The following is a 19,471-nucleotide window of genomic DNA, read 5'->3' as shown; positions in this document are numbered from 1 at the left end:
TCTACTCATTCAAATCATCCCACTGTAAATTCAAAGCCTGCCAGCTGCTAGGCTGCTGCTGTGCCAAGATCACTGCTAATCAGTATCACCTCAGCACTTTCCTGCTGCTTCCATGCATCCACTGATTGGCTCCTAATGTATTTAGATGTGAAACTTAACTTTTTCTCTGCTACACAGAACATGGTACACTAGAGTCCTGGGCTCATAGCTAGGGTTCCTATGCTCTCCGATGATAAAAATAAAAAAAAAAAACCACTCTAAACCTGCAACAACACATCTACATCTGCACCAACCTTGCCTCAAGAAGCTTAAATTCTAGATGATAACTGTGAAAAAGTTGAATTATATATATTTCTGACTGATAAATTGTGTGGATTTCAGCACACACAAGAAACACAGAGACAAAAACAGTCTGGTGACTACTCATGTTAGGGGTACAGCTTATAGACATTCACAGATGCTTTATGGGCATTTATAGAGCATTAGTGTTAGGACAGGTGGAAATAGCTTCAAGTTTTGCCAGAGGAGGTTTAGATTGGATATTAGGAAAAAATTCTGCACTGAAAGGGTTATCAGGTACTGGAACACAGTGGCCAGAGTAGTGTGAGTCACCATCCCTGCAGGCATTCAAAACACACATAGATGAGGCACTGGGGAACATGGTTCAGTGGAGGAGCTGCCAGAGCTGGGTTAATGGTTGGACCTGATAACCTTAGAGGTCCTTCCAAACTTAAACGATTTTATGATTCTATGACATAGAGACATCTGTGGCACATGGCCATAGATATTTGATGAAGAGAAAGCTGAAAATTGCTCACCACGCTGCAGCCAGGACAGTCAGGGCCATTCTCACAAGTCCGGCGCCGTGCCTGGATCCCTCCTCCACACTGAGCCGTGCAGCGCTCCCATGGCCCCCAGCCTGTCCAAAACACATGAAGGGGGCACAACAAATGCTCATTGCAGTACCTGTGAGAAGAGAAATAAGGAGGCAAAGAATCTATTTATTATCAGGACAAGACCTCCCCCAAAACCTCCCTCATTTGCATAATTTAGACAGATATTTGTACAGGGAAATATTTTATACAAAGGGCTTCTCCCTACTCATTAAGCACCTCACTAACAGTTGTAACACTGCACAGAGTGTCTAAACATTCGAGTGGGTTTTTTTTGGGTTGCCATTGTGTGGGTGAAACATTTGTTTGCTTTATTCAATGACTTTAAACATTCCATGCGATGCAGCCACGCGATTGTACTGTGGTCACGTAAGCAAGATTTCAAACTACTTTATTAAAACCAGTTGTGGCTATGCCTCCATGGCAGTCAACCAAACAGAAGGCAAACATTCATGCAGGCAGTCTTTTATCAGTCTCCAGCTAAGAATTGATCAGGATCTATCTCTCTCATCTTCAGATAGCTACACTTGCTTTTCATAGCATTTTTGCTTCTATGGACAATATAAGAGCTACAACATTGATTCTAGGCATAAAGAACTGCACTTGTTGATAATGTTACTACTTTATCTTTTAAAGGCTGTTTTTAGCTATTATAATCTTTGAAAGATTTTCCCGTAGGCTGCACACTGATTCAGAGACCTAGTACATTCTTGAGGGAAGCACTATTGAGTTGTCATTTTTGTACCAATACATTCAGAAGGAATATGGGAAGGTCCCAGCTTCAGCTGAGTTTTTTTCAATTTTGGTAGAAGCCTTAGATTGCTGATTTTTTGAGTGTGCCATCCAATAATTCCAGCCATAGCACGTGCTGCTTTTTAAGGAAGCTCTACACAGGTTCAAAGGATTTGGGCCATCAGCCAGGGTGACTAGGGCTCTCTAAGAGACCAAACTCTTACTTAGATAAAGCAAACACACAGCATAGTTAGGAAACAGACAACTCTAAAGAAATTCCCTGATATTTTATGGATGCATCTGGGTAGCTCTTGTTACAATACTGACTGTCCTGAATGAACAAATCAATCTGATACAGTATTTCCTCAGTTTTTACACCATTTATCCAAAATCCAATGTCTTATTGCCCTTCTAACAAGTTTTCATCTCTTAGCACTCTTCTATAGTCAAAATTGACTCTAATACTCCAGGTATTAATTTTCTACAAAAAGAGAAATGACAGTATGAACAGCTGTCATTTTCAACAAGAATAACAACAACAGGTTTTTTGCAAGTATTCAGAAAGCCCCAATATCTGCAAACTCTAATTCTTCATTATTCTTCATTATAAGGAATTTGAACATTTGGAACTCTGTGGAGGGCAAAAAAATAATGTTGGTGGTGTAAGTAACATACAAAAGTAGATTTATTGCATATGCTGGAGCCTAAAATTCAAACTTTGTCCCTAGGTCTGGGCAACTCCATCAAAATCTAAAGATTGGGAGTGAGGTTAATAGGGGAGTGACATTTAGTTTTCTGCTTCTGTAGAGTTAAGAAAATTATTCACAGCTTATATTGACCTTTCCTCTGGACACCAAGGGAAAAATGCCCAAACCCTCAATATTTATGAATCTGGTGTCAGAATTCTTCAGTGCATAATTTGGGTAAACACATTACAGTTCACATTATATTAAAGATACATAGGAATGTTCTGTGCCTGAATATTTTCTCATAGAACTCCAACTGCACACTTTCTTTGTCACATGCAGTCATTTATGTGAATGTGTGTGATAGTTTCTTCTAGATAATTTGTTGAGAATGTATGGTCAATAAAATATAGATGTAACATCAGCATTTATTTAGTCAAATTAGTACAAACTTTGCATAATTTCAGTTCTTAATGAAGATGTGTTAAGTTAATTTGGGAGATACGCTGAGGCTGAAGCAAATCTGCCATGAAGTTGAAAATTACCTATATTCAGGCATGAAGGAGTAAAATTATGGAACTTGTCTTGCCTTAAAATAAAGGCAGCTACAGTTTAGCTATCTAAAAATGAAGTAGTCATCTAACTTGAGCAACAGCTTATGGAAAGAAACAGCCCAGTAAAAAATATGATTTATGTCACCCTATGTCACCCTAAAGCAAAGGTCATTTAAATACACCCCTCAATGTACAGATTGATTTTCTTGGACTATAAATGCTGCATGGGAGACAGACATCTAAGCAGCCATTAAAGGCAATGGAAATCTTGTCAATACAAACTAGGGAGACTAGAATGATTGGATTTGAAGAAGTTAAGGAATGTAGGGCAGAAGGACACAAATTACTGTTCTCCACAGCCTGTATTGACTAAATTCCTACAGACCACAGTGGAAGTTCAGACACCTGACTCACACATAAACATTCACTCTCGTGAACCCCTGAAGGTAGGTATGACAGATCTCACTTTGAGGACAGTCATGCCACTATGCAGTGGCTCTTTTAGTGCCCATGTGCCTCACCTCCCACTCTCTCACTTCAGCAGGAGACAGAAAAGAAACCTAATAACAGCGACCCTTCACAGAAAGCACTTCAAAGGGCTGGCAATTCTGTTATCCAACACTAATTAAAAATGCAGCTGAAAAGATGCCCTAAAATCTCTATGCAAACTGCTTCAATTTAGAAAACAGTTTTGTTTTTTGTTTGCTTTTTTTTTTTTTTTTTTTAATAGTCAACACTGTCAATTTTTCCTTTTTTTTTTTTTTTTCAGGAAGACAAAAAAAAAAAAAAAAAAGAAAAAAAAAAAGAGAACAAACCAAAAACCAACACAGCATATAAGTAGAATCTTATTTTTATTTCAACCAGCCAGCCTCTGAAAACATCAGGTATGTTTTCACAGCTAGAGACATCCTTGCAATTGATCTTTGAGAACTGTGCTACAGCATGGGGCTTTGAGCCAAGTTTCATTATATCTGTTCTTGGCTGCATTTCAAGTCACTCAGCAACCCTTTTTCCCTTTTGCTCTTTCTTCCCCTCTTAATTTTGTTCTCAGGACCCACAGGGCTAACGTTTTACAGTAATTCAACAAAACATGCAATGCAAGAAACTTGAATCTGTGAAAGCACTGCCCTCTCCCCTAACCTAACTGCAGGAAGGTCAGAATGGAGAACAGCCTAGAGAAATGTGGGTTTTGTACAGTGACCCTTCACATTTCCCTTGAAGTGAGCCCAAGTTCAAATGCCCTAATAAAGGAATTGTCATACTGGGGGAAGGGTGAACCTCCTCTGTCCAGTTGTGTCCAGAGCTATTAGTGCCTACAGCAAATTTTACAGCTACAACTTCATTGCAACTAACATTACTTTTCTTATTTCTATAAAGATCTCAGCCTTTAGTAAGACATCAATTTATTCAATTATTTCAGTGCTGCTATCCAGCACTGAGTATTATGGGCTAACTGCATGACAGTTACAAGTATGCCCTTTTTATTCCACAGAGAGATGTTACTTAAACAAATATTTTGTAATCTTGAACTATGCTATACTACTACCATGTGTTTAAGAAAAACAAACTAAGCTTCATCCTTGTGCAATGTACTGTTCTGTGGTGGGTAGTTGTGATTACCAGTTGGTGATTTACTGGGATGCACAGACTATACCGAGGCTGCTGGGAATGCCAGATTCCTTTAACTGAAGGCAGGCACATGACATACACACGCCCTACTGGATTGAGATTGTTACACTGACAGAAATACCTATCCAAGAGACTGTGGAAGGTGGCATGTGGTCCCAGGGGCTTCTGTGGAAGAGAGGGAGCAGAGAAAGCAAGGAGGGTGGGAAAAGACATTTCCCAGAAGACAAGACATCCATGGGAGTGTAAGCAAGCCTAAAGCCTTGTGGTGTTAAAGCTGCTCTGCTGAAGGGGATTGGGCTTGTTCACACTGCTCAGAAACAAGCAGTGCTATACAGGGCAGGCACTTGACTCTCAGCAGCTCCTCTTTCTCATGGAAACAAGCCCAAAAGCTAAATGTTTGCTCAGAGCCATGTACAAAATAATGCAACAATATGTCCTGTTTCTAATTGTTTTATACACGCCAAAATATCCAGGGCTTTCAAACATTTACTCCTTGTCTGCAGCCAATTTACTTTTCTAATTGCCATGTTTTTTTCCTATTCTTTCCTGTGTAATAGAAGATAAGTGCATCCGCTGAAAGCAAGGAATTCACATTTTAATGTCCCTTATTTCTGCACAAAGAGGAGGGGGACCAGTGGACTTAATGAGGCCATATCTCCAGCATCTTCTGCAGAAAGGCCAAACATTCTCACCCCATGATAATGTCAAGAAAGGATATTACAGACTCTATAAACTAAGATCTAGAGAATTTCCAGCAGCTTCAGTGAATATTTCTTATACAGGAAAAATCAGAAAAATTAAGCCCCTAAGGAATTGATCGAGATGTCTTCCATCTGGAGTCTTAACTACAAAATTATTCTTTTATTAGCAAATTTTGTTACAATGTTATTTTTACTCCCTCTCCATATTCTGTCTACATGCACATCAGCTGCACTTTTGACCTACTTCTACAAGGGGACTTTGCTTTGTAATACAAGTATTTGCTGTTATCTCTCAACTGCTTTCCCCCCTTCCCATGCACCCCTTTAGCAGCAGAGCATGAAACAGTTTAACCTATCTTCAATGCTTTAAATTGGCAAATATTGCCATTGATTTCAAGGGAATGGCCAGCGAGCACAGAGCTGCCTGATACATTAGCCATGATAGGATCATGGCTTTCATGAGCTACAACAAATATATCCTAGACAAACATTTAGCTCTTAACACATGAACAAATACTCTCAAGCTGAATATGGATCCAGATCTGAAAGTAAATTTACCTCAGATATATGCCGCCTTTTTTGTGTTTGCTTTCTATGGAGTTATGTACTGGATTTCTACTGAAATCAGTGTTTGTTGAAAAGCTGTTTCAAAGTTTGGCACATTGATGGCTGTGGAAACTGAATCCTATATTTATACCCCTGAACATGTGAAGGTGATTAGAGTACGCACATTTACAAAGACAAATGCACTCAATGTGTAAACCAACTAATTCAAATTTTTTAACTAATACAAAATATATTTTAATTTTATATATGAGCTGGGTCATCAAAAAAGTAAACTATTAGGCTATTTATAAACAGTTGATTTAAATAAGAAAATCTGAGAAGTTGCTTCTTGGCACTTTGGATACAAAAATAGTAAATGTTTCTCAGGAGTTACTGCACATGTAATGTTTGTTCAGCCTGCCTAAATGTTATGGGCTCAAAGGAACTGCTTCCATTTGGTGCTGATGTAACTCAATGAGAGTGAAAGAGTGAAATAATACTACTGTTAGTAGTAGTAAAAAATTCTGGTACTCCAGTGCCCTTACAGCTCAAAACTCTCCACAAGCTGGCAGAGCCATGAGGACACTCATAAAACTCTAATGGCCCCAACCAGCTTCCCCTGGGTCCTCCACCCACAACAATGAGCCAAGGAGCTCTATTTAACCTGATCCTAACCCTGGCCTGTGGTTTAGCTTCCTACCTGGACTTCAGACTTCTCTCATTGTCATGTGTCACTAGGCTCTAGACTCTTGGTTGGGTCTGGTTACAATCTCCAGGCTTGCCCTGCTCCCCTCCTGCGGGTGATGGGATGGGCCCTGGCTGGCGAATATCCCAGGACCTTCTGCTTTTTACAGCTCTGAAAAGATTTCTCCAAGTACTTGGCTTAACACTGACAAAAATCCTGGCAAATAACTGAGGCCTCATTCCTCTAGCTGCTTTACAAATTATTTGACAAAATTTCCTAACTTACCACACCCTCTGGAAAAAAATGAAAGGCACTTAAAAATAATTAAAAGTATCAGGACATAACATGGATAATAAACAAAACAAAGGAGGAGGCAGGAAGGTTAAATGTGAGCAAGCTGTGAGTGAGAAAAGTGAAGGGTTTTTGGGAGTGAAGGGTGTTTCAAAGAGACAGGAAACAGTGACAGAAGAACTCTGAGAGGAAAAGGCATCCTGCAGTAAACTCACATTCATCCCAGGTTGCTGCGGAACCGGACAGAGATAGAAAGGACAAATAAGCTGCAGGCTACCAAAGCAAAGCAACATAAGCTCATTGTTCTTTCAGAACTGTTGCATACCAAAATTCAATCCTTCTGGACTGCAGTTATTTCAACTCATCATAAGTCACTTTCCAGTTTGCAACTGCTTTTACAGTGCACCCATTGTCATAATGCTCATATAATTAAGAAAGTATTTCTCAAGGTTTTCTTTATTTCTTATCATACTTTATTCTATGTTAAACTAAAATGAACAATTACTATAACCATCTACAGTCCATCACCCCAAAGTCTCTCCAAACTGAACTATTTTTTTTTCTATGTTTAATCTTGTGTCCTGCCCTGGACTGACCTCTCAAAATCAATAACTGTTATTCATGCTGGGACAGAGCTAAATAACAGCAGATACAATCTATGTTTGATGGTGATGGCTTTCTGGTTGGGCAACCTATTTTCAGAAAGCAATTTACAAAAGAACAAAATCCTCTCCTCCAGAATGAAATGGTAAATATTCATGGCCTTGAAACAGCGAGAAACGTTCACACATTCTGTGATACTGATCCTTTGCATCTAGGAGTTAGAAAGACCAGGTCCCTGGTGATCCATTAATACGTAAATATGTCATACAACCTTGCTTCAATGAATCTCTTAATCTGAAGAAATGCTAGAGTTGGTGTTTAATTAAATGCCTCACTGAAACTCTTCATAAAGGTTACTGACTTTAGTTTACATCCAGCAGCAATACAGCATACTACATCATCCATAAAGAAACACTGAAGTAAGCTCTAAGTGCATATTGGAAGGAAACATATCTGCAGACATCTCTTGGAATGGATGGCTACAGCACTCCAGATTTTCACACCAATGCTAGTCTTCTGCTATCCAGCTTTCTGGTATTCCTCTGGAAACAACATAAGGCATGCAAGAGTTGCAGTTTATCTGAATATATTCTAGCTTGATTTAAAGAAATATTTAATTCCTGTTAAAACCACAAACACAAAAATTAGAGATGCATGTAGGGTCCAAATAAATTAGAAATGTAATTAGGGTGCATGTAAAATAGAATTAAAGACCTGAACTTGACATTCTGAGCTAGTGACGAAATACTTAGTCTGGTGCCAAAAAAGTACATGGTGAAATCAAAATCTGAGCTAACTTGATCTGCTCAGGGGTTAAAAAATACATACAAACAATTAAAAAAACCCACCAAGCTTGAAACCCTTCTGAAGATATTTGAGTTCAAGGTGTATTATATTTATTGAATTGAAAACAAAGCCCTTGAAACCTCCTTCTATGTTATAGAAATGCTTAATTTATTTACAACAGAAAATATGAACTCACAGCATCAGTAACATAGTGCTGTGACCTTATTATGTTTTGTTCTGAATCCAGGTCTTGAGGCTGGATAAGTTACAATTCAAACACAGTGCAATCAATTTTCAAGGAGAATCAATTTTCAGGGTCTCAAGGGACAGCAGCATGTTGCTTCAGCCCAATTGTCTGGCACTACCAGGAGCTCTCAGGCGGCTCAGGAGGAATGAAGTGAAGCAAAAGATGAAAGATCTGCTGCAGACCCACAGCCTTGTTAATGGGAATACTGCACTGTACAGCAGTGAAGTTAAATAGAGAGTGAAAGGAAAGGGAAGGGAAAACCAAGGCAAATAAAGGAGAAAATGTCCTGTGGAATCCAACTGCACAGAAGAAATTAAAACAGACAATAGAAAAAAAGATAGCTCACCTCTCCTCACGATTCTGTCCCACACAGACGCGTCCTCCATGCCGAGGGGTTGGATTGCTGCAGGAACGCTGACGAACTTGAAAGCCTATTCCACAAGTGGTGCTACAAGGTGACCAAGAAGTCCATGGTGTCCAGCCTCCATTTCTGGTAGAATAAAAAGCTCAGGCTCTGTCATCTGTTATACATAGCGAATGGCTGATTAGGTGCGACTGACAGCAGAATCTGGCCTACTAATATTTCTGTAGAAGTCATTATTATTGCATCGTGTTCCATTTCTTCAAGAATACCGAACCAAAATAAAGGTGCTATGATATTCCATATTGCATGTTTTGCAATAAATTTGCTTATGCTGTTAGCAATAGCTAAAATTACCTCCTTACACAAGAATTACAAAGAAATGAAGATATTTGGCTGCTTTTGGTCACTTTGTTCTGGGTAAACTACATAAGCAAACTCCTGGACCAATGTTCTGAAGCTAACTTTAAATTACATATCACTTCACTTTCAGGGAGATTAAAATGTCAAATTTTGCTGCCTTGTCTGAAAAGAAAGTGACTAAAGCCTGGAGGAAAAGGAGGTTCAGAGGACACCGTATATATATATATATATATATATATATATATATATATATGTATATATGACACTCTACAGCTACCTTAATGGAGACTGTAATGAGGTGGGGGTTGGTTTCTTCTCCCAGGAATTGATCTCTTGATCTTAACAAGGGACAGAATGAGAGGAAATGGCACCATGTTGTGTCAGGAGAGATTTACATTGGATATGAGGAAAAATGCCTTCACCAAAAGGGTTGGCAAGCATTGGAGCACGTTGTCCAGGGAAGTAGTGGAGTCACCATCCCTGGAGGTATTAAAAGACTTGCAAAGGTTGTACTTGGGGATATGGTTTAGTGGTGGACTAGGAAGTGCTTATTAATGGTTAGACCCAATCTGAAGTGTCTCTTCCAGTCTAAATGACTCTATGACATTAAAATGCAAAAAGCATTAAAATGCATTAGTTCTCAATTTCAATTAGTTCTAATTTTCAGTTCATTCTCAATTTCAATTTCAGGTTATTCTGATAAGATGTTAATACCTTGCCTGCAATTTAACAAAAAAGCTAAGAGAGTTCACACACTTGTATGTACCTTATATATGTGAAATTTTGGAAAGGGCTCCCATGTGCCTCCTCCCTTCCCCCCACCAAAAAAAAAAATCCTAGAAAAAATATCACAGACCAAAAATCTGAAAAGGAATTCCATATCCCGTACTAGGCAAAAAAAAATTAATTATGCACTTCAGCTTTATCCAAAGCTTTAAATGGCTAGTTTTTTTTCAGTTTTTGTACTGGTAGAACACAAACAAATAAAGAAAAATAAAACGAAACTATATTGATCTTTTGATGCTTCATCATAAAAGCAAAAGTTAAAACATTGCCTTACTAATATAGCAGTTTTAACATAAGTAAGGCATTAAAACAGTAGTGTAATAATGCCTAAGGTAGAATGCAAATGCAGTCCCAAATCACATTCCAAATTCCCTTCTAAACCTGACAGCTGTTGTTCCATTGTTCAGTATCTCACAGCATGTTTATCTTTTCTATCATTCTCCTGACCTGATGCTATATACTATTAGATTTTTAGTGATTCTCCTAAAAGAGACTATTTTTGCTTACACAGCTTGCAGTTACCTTGTGCAGAAATGCAACCAGTTTTATTCACTATCATGAAGTGATTGTGATGTTGAAAAAAAACCAGAAAGAATCACTGAAAATTAGCAGAATGGACCAGTACATGTTTCATCTTGCAATTAAAGTATGTATAATAAATGTATAATACTATTTAAACATGAACTTCTGATGCAATCCCAAATATGTAATGTTCTGAGTCTCTTTGAAATGATCTGCTCTCACTGATTTGCTTTGGGAGTGGTCAAGTTCCTGAGGAAGACAAAACAGTGGCTAAAGAGTTCTATACAGACTGATAATAGAACTTGCTATTGTGATACAACTGAAAGATACAATGAAAACATTTTTCATTTCTCTGGGCAGAATGGGCGACTACAATGGTAATATGAGACCTCCAAAAAAGAAAGGCATTCTGACTTCCAGAAAAGCAACTTCTTTGATTTACAGAACTGAGAAAAAGATCATACATTGGATATTAACTAACATTGATTTTTTTTTTGTTTCCGAGCTTTTGTTAAAATTATCTGAGGACAACATTATTTGGTACACAGCATTTGAAATGAACCCTGTGCTCTCTGACTCATTCTCTCTCCTACAAAGTCTGAGAGAAACTTTCTAATCTTCCATTTGCCCTTTCATGCACAGAATCAGTAGATTTAAGGGTAGGCTGTACTCTGATTAGGTTAAAAAATTTTAAACCACAAATGATAGAACGTGAAATTGTCTTGCATACCTGGAACAGTTGGCAATCTCCATGGTTGGCCCTTCACACAGCCATCCTCCACACTGAGGAGCAGGACTGTCACACACGCGCGTCCTGCACAGGCAGGAGCCAACGCTGGCCCCGTCAGTGTGGGTGCAAGGCTTCCACTGTGACCATGTCCCAAAGTGTCCATCCACTGTCAGATTCCTCATCTAGAAACAAACACAACAGAAAAGCTTACCTGAGGCTTGGCAGTTCCTTTATTCTGCTGTGCATGAAGGTTTAGCCTTCAGCCACCAAAAATAGCAATCTCCTCTGGAGAGATACACCCATACACCTTCAATACAGCAACCTCCCCTCATAATTCCTATAGCTGCATAATTTCCACAACTTCTGACCAATCTGAGGCACTGGATAGCCTCAGGAGTAGCAACAACAGAAATCACAACTGTTACCTTTCACAACTATGCTTGCATACCTCTTGATTGCCTTCTGTCATCCCTACTTCCTGAAATTTTCCAGTGAAAATGGAACCTGGAGACTAACTGTAAAAACCAAGGTCAAAAGGAAGAGCCAGCAGAGGATAAGGAGAAATGAAGAAGAAATTCTCTATGAGGATGATGAGACACTGGAACAGGTTTCCCATGAGAAACTGTGGATGCCCAATCCATGGATGTGTTCAAGGCCAGGTCAGATGGGGCTTTGAGCAACATGGTCTAGTGGAAGGTGTCCCTGCCCTTGGCAAGGGGGATTCAAACTAAATTATCTTTCAGTTTCCTTCCAATGAAACAATTCTAAATACAGATGCTGAAGGGTAACAAGACCGGGATGATCCAACTGAAATCTGAATGATGAGTATCTTTTTTTTGAAAACAGATTTTTTTTTTCCATCCTTTTCATAAGAATGAAAAGTGGTTTTAAATATGACAGTCTCTAAATGTTATATGAAATTCTATGTATAGATCCTCGAAACATCTCCAAAAATCAGCACCTAACTCTACATGATGAAATAGTTTGCTCCCACAGAATTCAATTCTCAAACCCTTTGGCTGGAAGGTTCAGACCATTCTCATCTTGACTGGAATGTTTCCATCAAGCAGCTGTAACACATTCAATATGAAATCTTCATTGCCCAGATGAAAAAAAAATTAGCTAGAAAATGAGTTTTTCTAAAGAAAATGGGTCAGAATGCGCTAAAATCAGCTCCCAGACAAGGCAGATTTTCATAATATTCTTTTAGCAAGGTGTTAATCTTGACAAATCTGTGATTCAAAATTGAAATTATGGCCAGTTTTAACTTAAATATTAATGAATTTGCCCTTTGTTTGCTTCATGCTAACTTTGAGTCAAAACAACAGCACAAACAAGTGCAAGCAGCATTTAAATTCACTTTTAGAATAAATATGTATCACTTGTAGTCATGCATTTTTCATATGATGTGCGAGAACATAACACTTTAATATTTGCTTACATACTGAAACAGGAATTACAGTTGTAGATTGTCATAACTGATCTGGAATGGTATCTTCCTTTACTATTTTTAGTATTTTAGCAGTGGTGAGAGAGCACAAATACTTTGAAGATACAAGATATCCAATTAGAACATAAAGCATGTTTACACTGACACTCTGGATGTTGTCTGCTTCTTCCCACTGTGGCAAAGGTACCATATTTTCACTACTAATTACAATTCCCACATATATTTTCCACAATATTCCCTTGTGCAAGAACAGCTATGTGTATATTCTGTCAGCTACAACCGACATAACCATAATTAATAATTTCAAAATCTGCTGACAGCTATTTATTGAAAATAACTCACCAACCTTTGCTCATGTAGAGTTTACATGGATGGGTTTTGTAAGACAACAAGAAATACTTCCTTTTAAGTGACAAGCAGAGTCATTCTCTCTTACACTGCTGGTCTAAGAAATATTTACAGTCCATAAACTAACAATTCTATGTCCCCCATCTAATTATGTCAAAGATGTGAAAATGCCTTTGCTGTTTTCTGTTTCTGTGCTGCATCAAAACATCTCTATTGTTGCACCTACAGTTTTAAACTGAAGCCTGTCTATGGTTACACAAGCTAACAGCTGTCTGTGTTTACCATAATACATATTAAGTGGCAGAGAAGTATACATAAATCATAGCTTAAAGCTTGAACTCAGAAAGAAAAATTGATGACACAGTCTCTCTCTTCATTATTTTTCCCTGGTCATGAAAAGATCATCCCACTGGGGTCTCTGCTGTTCCCCATGACTCACCTGCTCTGTCTCTCTGTGAGTATCTCCCTTTCAGAAGTGATATCAAACAATTTCATCATACGACTGCAGGAAAGCAAAATGTACCGATGAGGGGCCTTTGCAGCCCTCACCAGAACCCATGCCCATTAACTTTTCACCATCTGACACCTCAAGGGCAAAGTCATAGTCAATGACAATCACGTCTTGGCATGGCTACACTCTGCTTTCCCTCTCTACCACCCTAGTTCTGTCACCTTTTCTCTTCTGCAGATAGCTTTGGACCTTTCTTCCTTCTTAATGTCCTCCAAATATCCACCTTTGCCTGAAGTCTCTCTGCACACACCTCATATTCCTGCTTTGTGCCTCTGCACTCTGAGTAAAGGTCACAGCTGTTAACTCTGTCAAGAGATCTTCGGTTTGAGATTACTTTTGGTAGAATTTAGTGAATCTGTAGAGTTTCCTGAAGCTCCTAATGAATTCAGATCCCATACTACATTTTCCCCAGGAAGAACTGTAAAAATAAAGCCATTTCATGTTGCATACTTTTGTTAAACAAACAAACAAACCAACCCAAAATCCTGAAAACCTTTCTTAATTTTTTTTTTTACTTTCTTTGTAAAAGCTCATAGATATTTTTAAGTGATAGATTGCAAGTTGTCCCACTGGAAAATATTTCAAAAAACAATAAACCTTCCTTGCCATAAAAATTATTGGATGAATGATAGGGATAAATGACCAACTGGAAAAAGACCAAATGTGCCATAGCATTAATTAGTGTCCATATTTATGTCATGCACAATTGCTGTACTCATGACAACTGAAACAATAATCTAAAAATCAAATTGAGAATTAAATCAGAGCAAAATCACCAAAATAACTACATTTTTCAAAACTGATCTTCAAAGTCCAGAGATGGCAGCAAGACACTCATCTATCTCTCCCTTTCAACTCTCTCCTCTGTCATGACATGCCTATAAGTACTCAGCAATATGAATAATTCTGTAGGAAATAATTTCTCCAAGGAAACTGATCACACTTTTTATTCTGGACTAAACTATTGTATAAACAGACCTCTCTCTGATCCAATTTTAGAAGAAACTGGTCATTCATTAAGCTAAAAAAAAACCTACAATGTTAAAAAGATACAAGTAATTTTGCTAACAATTAAGATATTGGAAGCAGTTGGGACCAAAAAAGGGAAAATAGGTTTTGAATATTCTGTTATTTTCTGCTTGCAACAGTGTCTTGAATATATCTAGCACATGTTAAGGATGCACATAGCTCAGTTGCCTACAAAAATTAAATTAAGTACATCTTGGCTTATATATCCTGTGAGCACAGCACAAAAAAATGCTATAAAAACAAATATTTGAAAGCCTCGCTAAGCAAAATTGTAATTGATTACAGTTTGCCAGAATACTGTGTTACTTCAGAGGAAAGTTTCTGTGAAGTTTTCCAAACTGTTCAACAATGTGTTACTTAGTGTTTAAGGCTTTAAAACAGTAAAGGCGTAAACCCACACTGTTCAATTTAGATAATTCTAAAATCTTCCTTATATGATTCAAGCTCAATCTGCTCAAGGACAAAATTTCTTTGGAGTTTCACCAGGTCTTTCAATCTCAGATCAGCAGGAAAAGTCTCACAGCTATGGAAAAATTTCTAAGCAAGACTTTGGTGCTCCCCTGCTTTGACTAGACTGCCAGATCCTGTACACATGTCATATAATGGATACTAAATAATTGTTTTTCCAGTTGAATGGAACAGAATGGAATTATGCTTTCTAAATTATTCCTCCCTCCACCCCATCTTGGCCTTGGGTTCTATATCTACAAAAGAAAATAATGCCTAGTGCCACAATTCAAAGACTGAGCACATGAGCAGGCTGACTGTCCATGCAAATAACAAAATAAGGCATTTCAATAATCATAGTATTTTCCCCAAAGTTGCTCCTGATTTCAGCTCAAATGCTAATGCAGATGAATCCAACACAGCCCTATTTCATTAGTCCTCTCTATGAGAAGGTGGAAGCAAATGACAGAACATAACACAAACATTTTTTAAAAATTTTGAAAAAAAAAGTTTGAAAAATTGCTATTTAACATCAAACATAGTCAGAACAAAGGTGCACATTCTCAAGGCCCTCAGAATCAGTGTAGCGTGTGTATCTGTGAGGCTGTTGCAACACATGAGGAGAGCACAAGTCAGAGCTGAAATAACTTTATATTGATTTTGCACATCTCTAGTTCACTAACAAAGCCCAGCTTAGGAGAGAGAAGTGTCATCAAGATGTTAAAGGGAGCTTGCAAACACATGGAAATAAGAATATGAATGCAATGTGAGCCTAAGTTTATAGATGCATGTGCTTCACTGGTGAGTGGGGACAAGGTCAAGAAGTCCTTACTAGGAATGAAAGTAGAACTGAGTTGGAATGGCTCCCTCCTTATGGGCAGAAGGACAAAGCAGCAAGGATCTCAAAAAAAAAAAAAAAAGCTCAATAGCACAAAATCCCTCTTTTTTCATGCTTTTGAGTGAGGGAAAAGAATGAATATTAAAAAAAAAAACAGAATAAAATTTAAAACAAGAGATACATATCAAGTTCTTTGGTGTTTTTATATTATATTGAATTTATTCAAAATATTTTTTTTAAAGAGAAGTGTTAAGCCACTGTAAATGTGAACCTTGCATTTATAGTAATTATCATCTCTGTTGTTAATGTGTGTGAGCCTTAACTCATGGCAATCAGCTTTCCAATTTGTGGACTTTAGAAGATGTTATTTGGCTTTTTATATTACCAATAATAATCCTAAAAGAAAAGATTTTACCATTAGAGATTAAATGTTTTCAAAGGACATAATGGAGAAAAATTCTGCAGGGAAAAATATGTCAATATCACTAATCTTAGAAAACATTCGTTTTCAAGGTGGGAAAATAGACATTACAGATAAAAAACAACCACTCTTTGAAATTACTCTAAATAACTTTATCATAGAAGTAGTTTAATAAGAAATAGAAAAGAAACTAGGTATTCTGCTAAAATCTGATGGGAAAACCAAAGGAAAATGACATTAAATGCAGTTTTCTGAGCTTGAAAAATCGATGCCAGCTCATTTTCATGAAATTCACATAGAATCAAAGGTTTCAAGAGACAAATGAATGCATTTGGACTTACTGGACACACGGTAATGCTTTGCTCCCACTGACTCATGCTCAGACTCTCTTCCAGTGTTGTGCATTTCTTCATCACCATGTCCCAGCCACAATAAGGGTCTTGGGATCCAATGCATGCACTGTGGATGAAAACCAATCAGATAACCAAGGCATTTATTTCATTTGTACTGACCAAAGACTTCTAAATAACTATGCAGCATCTCTTGGTACTTCATAGGAAGATAGTGAAATTCATCCCTGTTGTGATATGGCACAGACAAAATGACAAAAATCAGAGGAAAAATTAATTTGAATTCCTATACAAAGCTAGGATTTATTTTAAGTGCATAGCTGAATTTCTGTCTGCATGCATGGTATGCTGTCTTGACTGATTGCTGTACTTAATTACTAGAGAATTACAGAAATTCATACAGAGGGTAAATTGTCTGCCCCAAGTAAAAATTTCAAGAGCTTACAGTTCTTAGTCTTTTCTGTTAGTTTTGGAATTGTAGATATCATCTTTTTCAGAAATCAGAGGACAGTGTCTGCTCTCTGAAATCAATTAGAAAACTTTCTGATCTGTTTTCTGCACTTGTATAAAATTTCTGGAAGTTAGTTCAAAGGGGCACTGGTGGCTGCCATCACACCTTTTACATATCACATGCTGCACTCAACACTCTCTCTTAAGGGCACATAAAGAGGGAAAGAAATGGATCACAGAGAAGGATGGTAGTCCAGTTTAATACAGACTCTGAAACATCCACTGTAGAAAAATACAGTTCATTTCTCTAATAAATAGCAGGCTTCTCTTGCTAAGGTCTAGCGTCAACATTCCAGGCAATAGGTCTGCAGCTTCATAGCTAAAGATCCGTAAGAGAGGAGGTGGAACACCCATTATAGTGAAGCACAATATAATTGGTTTAACACTTGCAAAAATACCTGTAAATTACACATAAAAAATAATGCATTTAAACATTTTTTCTAGATTGTAAAAAATGTTAGACTGATAATTTTTGTTCAACTCAAATCCATGGGCATTATCCTTCTCTCTTTAATTATCTGTTCCCATCACATCTGTTGACTGAAGGGTCACAGAGATGATTAAACAACAGGAGCACCTCTCCAGTGAGGAGAGGCTGAGAGAGCTGGGAGAGTTGTTTAGCCTAGAGAAGAGAAGGCTCAGAGAGGATCTCATCAATATGTACAAAACCCTAAAGGGAGAACGCAAAGAAAAGGATCCAGGGTCTTCAGTGGTACCCAGTGACAGCACCAGAGACAATGGGCACCAACTGAAACACCGGAGCCTTCAACATCAGAAGACACTGTTGCAGAAAGAGTGACTGACCAATGGCACAGATAGCCCAGCGAGCTTCTGGAATCTCCTTCCTTGGAGATATGCCAAAGCCACCCAGACACGTCCCTGGAAAACTGGTTCTAGGAGGCCCAGCAAGCACTGGACCAGATGACCGTCAGAGACCCCTGCCAATTTCAAGTGTTATGTGATTCTGTCCTAACTAATATATGTGTTTTATTTATATTTCTATTTATCTCTGGCCCTCTTCATGTACTTCCATGTTAACACCTGACCAAATGCAGAGTTACTAATTCCCTGGAGTGTTATTCCAAAATACCATAATTATAAATTTCAAAGAATTCACTTCCACATTCCACTTGGCAATGTGGATTACCAGTACCATGTGGGAGCATAGTTCTCATCTGCAAAAGGAGCACAATCTAAGAGGCATAACAGTCAAAATGGGTATGGATACCCCTAATCAGGATTCCAGCCCAAAGATAAAGCTGCTTGTTTAGGGAATTTGCTGTTCAGAAGAGAGTTCCCACTGTTGGCTCCTGCAGCTGTGAGCGCTTAGCGCTTTTGTAACTCAGGCTACACGTTTCCATTTAACTATCTAGAAAGTGAGGATGAACATTAATGCAAATTATGGGAAGTTTTAAGTGTCTTGGTCTTCCAAAGTTTGCAAGTTGTTATGTACAGTATTCTCCTTCTGAGTATCTCCGATAAAGCATGTCTTTGATGAGAAAATAATACAAAAACAAATTCAAGGCTTACAATGCACAACTGGCAATGTTAGCAATGGTAACACTGAAATGACAATGTGTGCCTCAAAGCTGAAGTGGTCAATTTTCTAACTTCAAAGTGTTCATATTTATAAACTCAGTTATTATGCTTTAGAAACTTTTTATTAAAAACAAAAATATTTCAAAGTCTTTTGAAATATGCTTTCACTTAGAACCATACTCCCTCTTTAGTGGGAGTAAGCTGATCCTTCTCCCACTCTGGTCTTAGACCCCATATCCTCTTTTGCTTTTGTTTTCACTTTACTACAAATCAAGCAAATCAGAAAGACTTGCAACTTTCATTATAAGTCACTCAGAAGTTTTAAGAAAGGTGCTAGAAGCATATTTTGACTATCCTTACATTTTTCTGGTATCAGAACAGATCCTAGTTCCACGAAAGAAAAGAAAGCTCTTGTACTGCTATGACAAAGAATGTTTGATCACTCTGTGAACACTGAGTGGGGTTTTTCCAGTAACTGACCAGGTTTGGACCGCACTGCAGCAAGGTACAATGAGGTGAATCTTTTCAGAATTTGTTAAAAAGATCCACTGAGCACATGAAAATTATCATTTTAAGAAGTTAGTAACTCAGCTAACCTCATGCAGATGACAAGAGGAATAACTTCCTCCACAAATTAGAGGCATTACTATTCTTCAATCATAGTTTTCTTTACACTACAATACAGAAATTAATCCTCTAAACATATGAACTATTTCAAACAAAGCAGCAAGAAATATTTTCAGAGAAATATTCCTCACATGAGAAACTCTAGTTTTGCTGAGATTTTTTTCACTAATGTGCTAATTGTTTGTCCCAGACATTATTATGTTTAAGTCTCATATTATAAATAGTTTGATTTTTTAAATCTTATATCCAGACAGAAAAAAAAAAAAAAACAAACCAAGAAAACTGT

General features: G+C 37.7%; 1 protein-coding gene across 5 annotated transcripts in view; it reads right to left on the bottom strand.

Annotated features, from left to right (window-relative positions):
• The window catches only part of SEMA5A (semaphorin 5A), a 314,341-nt gene that overhangs the window by 67,430 nt on the left and 227,440 nt on the right, over positions 1-19,471 (bottom strand). For all 5 annotated transcript variants that reach the window (XM_063162897.1, XM_063162890.1, XM_063162903.1 and 2 more), the window contains 4 exons: positions 16,501-16,618; positions 11,116-11,297; positions 8,700-8,843; positions 819-966 (listed from right to left, as the gene is read on the bottom strand). In XM_063162897.1, the coding sequence (XP_063018967.1) occupies positions 819-966; positions 8,700-8,843; positions 11,116-11,297; positions 16,501-16,618 (592 nt within the window). The remainder of the gene's footprint in view (positions 1-818; positions 967-8,699; positions 8,844-11,115; positions 11,298-16,500; positions 16,619-19,471) is intronic.

The sequence above is a fragment of the Melospiza melodia genome, chromosome 1 (genome assembly GCF_035770615.1).
Source record: "Melospiza melodia melodia isolate bMelMel2 chromosome 1, bMelMel2.pri, whole genome shotgun sequence".
Classification (NCBI taxonomy): domain Eukaryota; kingdom Metazoa; phylum Chordata; class Aves; order Passeriformes; family Passerellidae; genus Melospiza; species Melospiza melodia.
The sequence above is the reverse complement of the archived record's forward strand: the minus strand, read 5'-3'. Positions and strand labels throughout refer to the sequence as shown.